A 10,577-nucleotide genomic window follows, 5' to 3' on the forward strand; every position below is an offset into this window, starting at 1 on the left:
AACGTTTTTATTTGCTGCTGACGCCTGGTTATTCTAGGTTTCTTTACAGACCTTACATGACACTAGCCCGGTGCTCTCCGCCCGGCTGTCCGTTTTACTTTCCCAGACGCGGCTATGAATTTGCCACATGGTTTTCGCCAGCATCTACGAAAGGCGTTACATTGTGATTTACACGTTATCATTTAGCTGCAGTTACCCGCAAGTTAGAGGTTGCTCTACATGTACATATTCTCGACAGAGAGAGAGCGATCGCGTTGTTATGTTGGAAGAGAATAAAAGGGGGGGGGGGGGGGAGGAGCATATTCTCGACGTGTTCCTTGTGGAAAGGAATGCACTTGCGCCTTTGGATTCGGCTGCTTTTTTATGCCCTACCGGAACCACTTTTCGGTAGAGTCACTCACAGCTTCACAAACGCGCAGGGCGTAGATTATTATGATTACGCTGCTTGCTTCGTAATTGGTTCTCCAAGGTTCTTATAGGCTGATGTAGCACTCTAGGCTTTGAAGCGATAATTAGATTCACGGGACACGCCCCGCACGGTTTAAGCTGCCTGTGGTAATAGTGTGTAGCGACGACGCATGGACTACTGCGAAATGACCTGAACTACTGTGAAATGGGCCCACCAATGACTGCAAAATGAGCTCTACGCAGTTTTTTTTTCTTTGTTTCTTTATTAGTATTCCCGAAAGTGTGATAATTACACTGGGCCAGGTTCTGCCGCCCGCATGTACGACCAAATATTTAACAGCCTAATCTAACCAAACACCAGCAGATCACGGCATTGCTTGCATTCGCGGCAGGTCGTGATTAGCTGGCAACTGGTCTTGTTTGCCCATCCCTTCCAACGCGTCGTACTAGCCGCTGGATATTTGGTTGTGCATGTCTACGGTCCAACCTGGCCTCCAGGAAGCATCCACTTGTTCGGAACAGTGAAAGCAAATCGGCAAGCGACCTTTGTCTCCAAAGTCATATATAATGCTTGGAATATAGTATTCAAGAAGCAATCATTTCGCTTTGTTAACGTGATATTAACCAGTCGTATCGAGAGTGCAGAATAACCTGAATTTTGATCAACTTTCCAGGCAAATATAGAGGGGAAACTAAATTGGTTTGAAGTTTACATGATGTCCATTTTTCATCTAAATTTAGTGTGTATACTGAATTCATGTGCAGGTTACTTGTCTTCAATTTTCCCGTTAAATTAAGGTTAAGGCTAAATTGGTGTTTAAGTCACTCAATTTCCTCGGTAATTTCAACAGGGAAATGCGCGGACAACGATCGGACGGACGGACATTATAGGGATCAGGGGTTTTCGTTAAAGAGCATTTTATGCTTTAAAAATAAAGCAGCGAGGACTTTTTATTGCGGTTATCGATTAGATGGGAGCAGTTATCCAGGCGTGGGTGTAATACAACCAAACAACAGGGACTCAAACCGTAATTGTAACCCTAAACTAAAACCGTTAATGAATGAAAATTTCCAGGGTATGTAATGGAAACGAAACGACTATTTTCATACGCCATGAACCGAAACCGTAACCGTAACCTTTGAATATGAGCGAGTTTTAGTAGACCGTGTTTTCCCCAACGCTAAGTTCCTCCGCTACCCGGAACTCTACAACCAAAGCCGTCTGCACGCAGGCGCAGTGGCGGTTTCTTCGTAGCGGACGGTCAGCGGAGGGGGAAACACGGTTTACTAAAACTCCCTATTAAGCGCAAACCGATCTCTAGAGTTGGGTTGGCAAAACTTTCATAAACAACAAATTGAAAAATAGTTTGTTGTTGGACGAGTTGGTGAGCGTTTGGATACATGGTTTTGCGCAAAAAAAGACGGACACAAGAAAGAGAAACAAACACGAGCGCAACTTACAACTGTATTGAGGAAACCTTTAGAAAACATACAGATTAATGGTCAACTTCAATGCGTCCACGTATGCGTCGTTTCACTATCACACGCTCGTCACAGAAACTTATCAAGAAAGCGTTTCTCAGCATTATACAAACTTATCGAGGTATCGCTCACACATAGGTCGCCTTTCTTTTTGATAACGAAGGCTTCCAACAGCTCACGTGCTTTTTGTCTCTTACTTCCTCCCAAAATTAGTGTCAGAAAAACGTGGCTCACACTTACAGTTTCTGCAGTGTGCAGGCAAATGTGCCCCGTCATTAGTCTTTAAATTTTGAGCATGCTCCCTGAGACGGTCGTTGGCAAACCTTCCCGTTTGCCCCAGGTATGTCTTCTCACACGTCAGCGGGATTTCAATGATGACCTCTGTTTTGCAGCCAACAAACGGCCTGGCACGCTTTGTGCTGCACCCTCGCTTCTGTCTGCTTTCTCCAGTAATGCGGGGGCAGAGTTGGCCGAGTTTCGTCGGAGCTGTAAACACAATCGGCACCCCATGTCTCTTCGCAACCTTCTTGAGGTTATGCGAGAGTTTGTGCACGTATGGTACCGCTTCAGGCCTCACATTCTTCCGTGTTGACTGCATCTTTTTTTTTCAGCAGTGTGTCCCTTCACTCTTTGCAGGATGGTTTCCGCCACACTCCTCAAGACCGAATCAGAGAAGCCCGCTGACAACAGTCGAGCCAATAGACCCTTCCCGAAATTCAGTGCCATCTGGTGGCTATAATGGCAGTTTAACTTTTGCTGTACTAATGGCGGCCATGAAAATGGAGTCTGCCCTGCTTTATCGGACGCCGTCACTTTCGCAAGTCAACGGCAAACGACAGCGTGCGGTTCACTGTACATTTCCTTTCCTTCTCGATCTCTTTCAGTGACGATATAAACAAAGATGCAACCAGTCAGAACGAAGCGTCAACCCACGTACACGGCTTGATAATGTTCTACAAATCAAAGGGCTTTGGATCACCTTGATGCTACCAACAGACTGGTTGGGTCCGAGCTAGTAATGAACGCTTACGCAGATCTTACTTTCAATTCCTGCTTCGCATCGTGCTAATGTCACGAATGTATAAGCCTCCAATTATCTGCTAAGGAGCATCTTCAACTTCTTCCTTCATCAGTAAACAGAAGGCCGCCATTAGTACGGCACATATGCCATTTTTTCCGATAATGATGGTGATCAAAGTGGCCAGACTGAATTTGGGAAAGGTTTTATTGGTTCCTGAAGCTTGCCTGTATACTGTGAGCACACGACTTTCTGAGGGCGGACTCAAGGCAAAGCTTAGGGATTCCTCTTTTAACTACCTTCGGATGGGCTGAGTCATACGGCAGGAACTTCCTTTCGAGACCGCGGGGGATACATCCAACAAACGGGTTCTTCCAAGAACAAAAGGTTCAAGTCTAAAAACTGAAGGCTGCCCTGGTTGGGCAGCTGCTGTGTAAAAGACAAGCCTTTGCCATGGCGTATAAAAACCCGTAAAACCTCATTCACACCATCAGTGTACGTCAGAGAAGTCTGCTTTCTAAGAACGATTAAAAAATCATCCACCTATCTAATGACTTTACAAACAATAAACCATTAAGAGCCTGCTCAAGCGTCCGATCAATTGCTGCTAAAAAAAAAAGGAGTGCTAACGACCGTCTCAAAGAGCATACTCAAAATTTAAAGACTAATGACGGGGCACATTTGCCTGCACACTGCAGAAACTGTAAGTGTGTGTCACGTCTTTCTGACACTAATTTTGGGCGGAAGTAAGGGACAAAAAGCACGTGAGTTGTTGGAAGCCTTCTTTATCAAAAAAGAAAGGCGACCTATGTGTGAGCGATACCTCGATAAGTTTGTATAATACTAAGAAACGCTTTCTTGATAAGTTTCTGTGACGAGCGTGTGATAGTCACACGACGCATGCGTGGACGCATTGAAGTTGACGATATATCTGTATGTTTTCTAAAGGTTTTCTCAATACAGGTTGTAAGTTGCGCTCGTGTTTGTTTCTCTCTCTGGCGTTCGTCTTTTTGCGCAAAACCACGTATCCAACAAATTGAAACCTCTGGTTAGGATCTTCAGCTACCATTTGTGTTTGCAGACGGTGTGGGCGAGTGTTGTCTCCCGTTATAATTGAATTAAAAGCTGAAATTTTATTCAGGACTAGTTAACATACCTACTTCGGTGGACGTGCTATTGGCACAATATCTTATTGTGTCAGTTGTGTTCTATGCCTGTTTCGTTTGCAGCTTTTTTTTTCTCGGAGTATGAACATGTAACCTATGATCCTGAGATGTTAAGCAAACTTCGTCCTCCCAACTACAAACGTTCTCCACGGAAAGTACGAAGGATACAAATAAATTCTTCTTGCATGTCTAGTGAAAAATAATATCTGGCGTTCTGTCTTTAACCCTTTGATGCCCAGCGTTGCTCAGGAGCAACAACTAAAACACGATTTCTTTTCTCCCCCGAAACGCGCCAATCTATGCAATTAGCGCCATCTGCCGCAAGGCTGAGGCGACCCGAGTCTCTAGAAATAAAAAACAGAGGGCGGCACTCGTCCGCTTTCACTTATCTGCTACACGTGTGTGGACCGGCGAGCGACCTCGTCCCGCCACTGTACCATGTGAGTGAACTTCGATGAAAACAACTGCAGGATGTGATAATGCAACAAATCCTTGATTGAAATCTCGTACTGAATGACTAAAAGAGACATATGTGCAGTGAAAATGAACTTACATTTTGTGAGAACTCAGTACCAGCCTGACAACCGTGATGTTGCCCAGCAGCAACATCGGGCATATATGGGTAGCATTGGTATTGGTAACGAAAAATCGGTAGCGTATCTGTTAGGGGTTACCCGCGGCTAAAATCTTCAAATATGAATGTCATTTATGGTAATTAATGTTTGCACAAAGAATTAGAAAATATATAAATGTTTGTCTCTAGATGGAAAGATCCAGACCACGTAGACAACTGACGGATGAGGACATCTAAGAAATAATTTTCCTTCCGGATGGAGATATATCGGATATCGATTTTGACAACGACCCTGACGACCTTGAGTATGATCCAAGGCAAGATCGCAGGTTTCTTGAAACCTGCCCCCTTGAAATTGTGACCAACCTTCGCGACCTCGAGGAGCCACAAGTTCAGAGCAACGACGTGCCGAGCGGATCTTCTGAAATGTCGGCGCGTACTTCTGCTACTTCTCGTAAGAAGAATACAACGAGGGAAGCCAGTCTTGGCGACCACAAGGCACCAGATGTCAAAAACAACTATACATCAAGCGGTCTGTCAGGAGAGCTACCGCACAAACCTTCCGCTAATTCAAGTAACGGGAAGAAAACGAAACCAAAAAAGCCTTCAAGGATTTGGAAAAAGAAGGACCTGGCTATTGAGGATTGCAGCTGAAAAGCCAAACTGTCAGAACCGCCCGAAGATGTGCTCAGTCCATTTGAGTACTTTTCTACGTTTTTTGACAATGAAGTGATAGACGCGCTTCGCTATCAAACAAAGCTGTATTCGACACAAAGAAATGGCAACTGCATCAGTGTGACACATGAAGAGATGCGAAAATATCTGTCAATCTTGATCATCTTGGGAATAGTCCGCATGCCACATTTCCGGATGTTCTGGCAGTCTGGAACGCGTTTTGCGCTGGTAGCGGAATTGATGTCGAGGAACCGATTCGAGGCAATTCATCAGTGCCTCCACATGAATGACAACCTCCAGGCGCTGCCGCGGGGCACGGACGGTTACGACCGCCTTTTCAAAGTGCGCCCGCTACTCGATGAGCTGAGAAAAAACATGAGCAAGGTGGCCCCAGATGAACGACAAAGTATTGATGAGCAGATCATCCCCTTCAAGGGGAGATCGCACCTCAAGCAATATCTCAAGTCAAAACCCCACAAGTGGGGATACAAAGTATTAACGAGAGCGAGTTCTTCTGGAATCATGCACGACTTCATAATCTACGAAGGCAAAGGAACGGCTTCGGATAATGGGTTCGGCATCTCGGGGGATATTGTCATCTATCTGGTGAAAACTTGGCCACAACACGTAAGCCACAAGTTGTTCTTTGACAACTGGTTTACCAGTCTTCGCCTCGTCGATGAACTGAAGACTAAAGGGTTCCATTGCATAGGAACCGTGAGAGCAGACCGAACAGAAAAATGTCCTCTTTCTTCTGAGGCCGCCCTGAAAGCGCAGGGAAGAGGCTCCGTGGACTTCCGAATGGATGAAAAAACGGAGATCGAAGTGATAAAGTGGGTTGACAACAATTGCGTGACACTAGTGTCCAGTTATGCTGGAGTCCACCCAACCGACACGTGCAAGCGGTGGAACAGCAAAGACAAATGCATGGTTGACGTTTTACGCCCTCTTGCTGTCAAGGAGTATAACACTTTTATGGGCGGCGTCGACTTGGCCGACATGCTCATTGAGCTGTACCGCACAGATCACAAATCAAAAAAGTGGTACATACGCATATTCTATTGGATCATTGACGTGTGTATTGTAAATGGTTGGCTCCTGTTCAAGCGACACTGCACGCAACTCTGCATAAAAAGAAGGCTCTCTCTGCTCGCTTTCCGTGCTCAAATCGCACAAGCCCTGGCACACGTGAAGGCCACGCCTTTGAAGAGAAGGTCAGACACAGTGGAAAATGAAAATGCACCTCCAGGCAAGAGCGCTCGGCCACTAAAGCCAAGACCGACAGATGACGTGAGGTATGATGGAACGCACCACTGGCCTCAGTACACTGAAAAGAAGAGCAGGTGCAAAGACTGCAAAACTGGTTACACGTTCCTGTACTGTGCAAAATGCGAGATGCACCTGTGCCTTCTCCCTAGTCGCAACTGTTTTCACTCATTTCACGTGAAGTAGTGCCGCAGATGCCCAACGTTGCTCAGGAGCAACATCTCATTATGTGTTCACAAATAAAGGTAATTTTTTCTGAGACCAGGTTTTTGTTTTTTTGTCTGTTCTAAATCTGTACCAAAGTTTGTAGGTGTGCAGGACTTAAAGTAAAGTTTTGGGCATCAAAGGTTAACGGGTAATAACACCATAGAATGAAACAAAAAGCAATAAAAATGACCAGAATAAACATTGTCAAATATATTTTCGTCACCCATCACATTGATTGAGCTTTCAACGAATTTCACGTTTCACGAACAACAACAACAACATTTTCGCGAGTCAACGGCAAACATTGCGTTCGTACTATTTACCCGACGTTCTCCGCGAATATAACCAGTGAAAGGGTACAATAATTGAGCTAGTTGGTCTGACTGGGATCTCTTGGAAGGTTCTAACCACCGAGATAACAACGAAGAAGATGAAGTCAACACCGTTAGGTCTTTTTGTTTTTTCATACTTGTCTTTTGACGTTGTTATCATTTCCATTTAAACTGGCGAGAGGAGCGAGTAAAGCACAGCCGAACAAAAAAAAAAAAAAAAAAGTGACGTACGGCGTTTGTCGCGCCAGGCGCCGGGGGCAAGCTACACTCGACTGCTTTGCCCTAACCTCCTAACCTCCAGAAGCTACGCGCTCAATAAGTAGCTGCACCGGAGCGCGGCACGGGACAACACACCGCCGAAGGGAACTCCAGTGGGATACTCTCGCCTGCCGCCGTTGCCATACTCCATTGCTTGGGGGTTTCCCAAGTTTAATGCAGGCGCTGTATAGACCAACACGCTGCTGTTGCGTTTGGCCGAGCAGGACTCCAGGCCACGCCGAGAAGACGACACCGGGAGCAGGGCAGACGGACTTTTTAATCCGGGCAAGCCTACCGACAGACGAAAACCGAAGAACAATACCGGCGTCAGCGCGACCGACTTTTATCGGCTGCTGCCAAGAACAAATGAAAAGAAAAAGTGCGATGCCGAAGATATCGCTTTTGGCGCGGCGACTATCAACAATCGCGCGTTCCTGCTGCGCTCATGCGTGACAACGCAACACTGCCCTGACGTCACGCAGCTGCGGTGGCGCTGTCGACGGCAATACGCATTCGCAGACTCTTCACGCGAATCCGGTTTCTGCTATGCTTAGTGCCCACACCTGGTGCGGGAAAACGGGTGTATTTCGAAACAACCCATTCTTACTCGAACCCTTCTCGTCTGAACCCATTCGCAAAACGCCCTTAGCGTTTCAACCTTTCGCGTTTCGACCCTTTCTCATTTGAACCCCTTTTTATTTGAACCCTTCTCGTCTGAACCCATTCGCAAAACGCCCTTCGCGTTTCAACCTTTCGCGTTTTGACCCTTTCTCATTTGAACCCATTCTCATCTGAACCCTTCTCGTCTGAACCCATTCGCAAAACACCCTTCGCGTTTTAACCTTTCGCGTTTCGACCCTTTCTCATTTGAACCCATTCTCATTTGAACCCGTCTTGTCTGAACCCATTCGCAAAACGCCCTTCGCGTTTCAACCTTTCGCGTTTCGACCCTTTCTCATTTGAACCTGTTGTCATTTGAACACCGTAGTGAAGTATAGAAAGAAGGAAAAACAGTGGAAGGATGAAGGTTGAAGATGAAGCGAAGCGGCACCATCTTTTGCATAGCACATGAAACAATTTTCCTTATGCCTGCGCGCCAGCCCGAGTCTGTTGACATAGCTACGTGGTCACATGGTGACGTGGTTTCAAAAGTGCTAGCGCAGATTCGGTACTTCATTTCTCTTCTGTCGCTGTATGTCGTTAAGATGTCGTGTGGAGTGGATGGATCATTGTGGTAGTCGTGTGTTATTGCTTGTAATGGCCAATTCGGGTGGTCATTTTCCCTGAAAAAAAGATTTCCCAATTCGGGTGGTCAAAGGCTGGCGGGTGCAAGCTTTTCGGGTTGCGCTTCTCAGGCGTGTACCGGCAATTTGCCAGCAGAAGGTTTCCCGAGCTCCAAGAGATCGGGCAACTTGTCTGCCAGACTGTATCCGGTATCGTCACATCCGAATTGGGATAGGGAACCAAACGAAACAATGCTCGCTGAGGCGGCAAATAACGGGTTCGAGTGGCAAACGAAGCCATCGAGACAGGCACCCTTTTGTGCTCTGCGAGAAGATAGCAAAAACAACGAAGAGAAGGATAATTTATGTTTCAAAGAAAGTCAACATTTTTGGAAGAATTTATCCAGCCTGAGCAAGGTATGTTTGCTCTGAGACACGGGCTGCATCATACATCACTTTATTTTACAACTCTGTAATAACAAGGTATTACACCGCTGAAAAAAAAAGTATGCATAGTGATGCAGTTTGAAACTTGAACACGCAATACAATTTCAAGGAGGGTGGGTGCAACCAGAAGACTGAGGATTCCAAAAAAAGGTACTAGAGACTTTTAGTAGATCGTTCCGATACCCCCGATAGCCCCAATAACGATACTGTGCATGCGCAAGGGAGGCGGTGGCGGTGTCTCGGGTATCGTTATCGGAGTCATGGGAACGATCTAATAAAACTCTCTACTAACATTAAACAGAATATGGAAAGCGACGCTGGCAAGCCTCCGTGGCAACAGTTAATCGAAAATCCAAACAAAGTTTATTGAAATTTGACGCGCGTGCGGGCAGCACCACACTGATTTATACATCTGCCCTTTTATTGATTTTATATTTTAATATTCTGTCAGCTGTACGGACTGTGGTAATGCCAATATTTTGAAAAGTTTTGTGAAGCCGCTTCTGTTTACACACATCTCAAAGAGTCGTAATCTATGTTGTTGGCGTATGCAGCGTGCTCATGGTACCATAGAATGATCGAAGAAGAAGTTAACAGAGCTCACTCGCGACCCAGTCAAATAAAAACGCCAGTTCATTGTGCTTTGCATTCGGGTGGAGAGGGTCACGTGATGCGCCGCTGGCGTGTTTTTGGTCGCCGGTACCACAGGCAATGGCTCGAAGGCGATTAATTACCCGAATTCGCCATAAATACCGCAGAAAGATTGCGAGATCATGATGTTGGATTAATTTAGGTTCGAAGTGAGAGAGGTTAAAATGAGAAAAGTCTTTCTCACAAAGGTCAAGACCAGAAAGTATGTTTTGAGAAAATTTGAAATGAGAAAGGTTAAAATGAGAAAAGTCGTTTTGAGAAGGGTCAAAAGCCGAAAGTTTGTTTTGAGAACGGTTTAAATGAGAAAGGGAGAAACGCGAGAGTTGTTTTGCGCTGGATTGAAATGAGAAGGTAAAAACGAGAATGTAGAAATGCGAACGGGTTCAAATGAGAACCACCCGGCAAACGCGGGCATACAGAGTAATGGATGTCGGCCACGATGACTTCAAAAATCTTCAATCATAAGCGATTCAAATTGAGCCTCGCACGTGACTTCGTACACAAATAGGCGTCGTGAACGCTATTCCGTTGCCCGGAGAGATAATGAAATTAAAAAAAAAAAAAGAACGCCTAGCTTGTGCGGTTAGAGAGAACGCAGGTGAGCGGGGTCATTTCAGCATTTTTAGCGCAACTGCCCAGTGATTTTACACTGTGAAGAGAGTTGTCCACAGGTTGTTGGTGCTGGCAGAATTACCAAGACGTAAGTTCCGCTTTATCAATTATTTTTCAGTATATGTAAATTTTGTGCGTCAAAATGTTTAAAGGATGATACCTGTAGAGTAACAATAAAAAATAAAGAAGGAAAAAAATTCGTTCAAACAACACATTGTTGATAAAAAACATTTTCAAACAACACATTGTTGATAAAAA

At 45.4% G+C, this 10,577-nt stretch overlaps 1 protein-coding gene across 1 annotated transcript; it reads left to right on the forward strand.

Annotated features, from left to right (window-relative positions):
• Positions 1-5,503: 5,503 nt before the first annotated feature.
• On the forward strand, positions 5,504-7,035 carry LOC120849587 (piggyBac transposable element-derived protein 3-like). The gene is made up of 2 exons (XM_040221822.1): positions 5,504-6,537; positions 6,960-7,035. The coding sequence occupies exons 1-2, from the start codon at positions 5,504-5,506 to the stop codon at positions 7,033-7,035; spliced, it is 1,110 nt and encodes a 369-aa protein (XP_040077756.1).
• The last annotated feature ends 3,542 nt before the right edge of the window (positions 7,036-10,577 follow it).

This window comes from Ixodes scapularis, unplaced genomic scaffold, assembly GCF_016920785.2.
Source record: "Ixodes scapularis isolate PalLabHiFi unplaced genomic scaffold, ASM1692078v2 PGA_scaffold1__304_contigs__length_218370807, whole genome shotgun sequence".
In the NCBI taxonomy this organism is placed as follows: Eukaryota; Metazoa; Arthropoda; class Arachnida; order Ixodida; family Ixodidae; genus Ixodes; species Ixodes scapularis.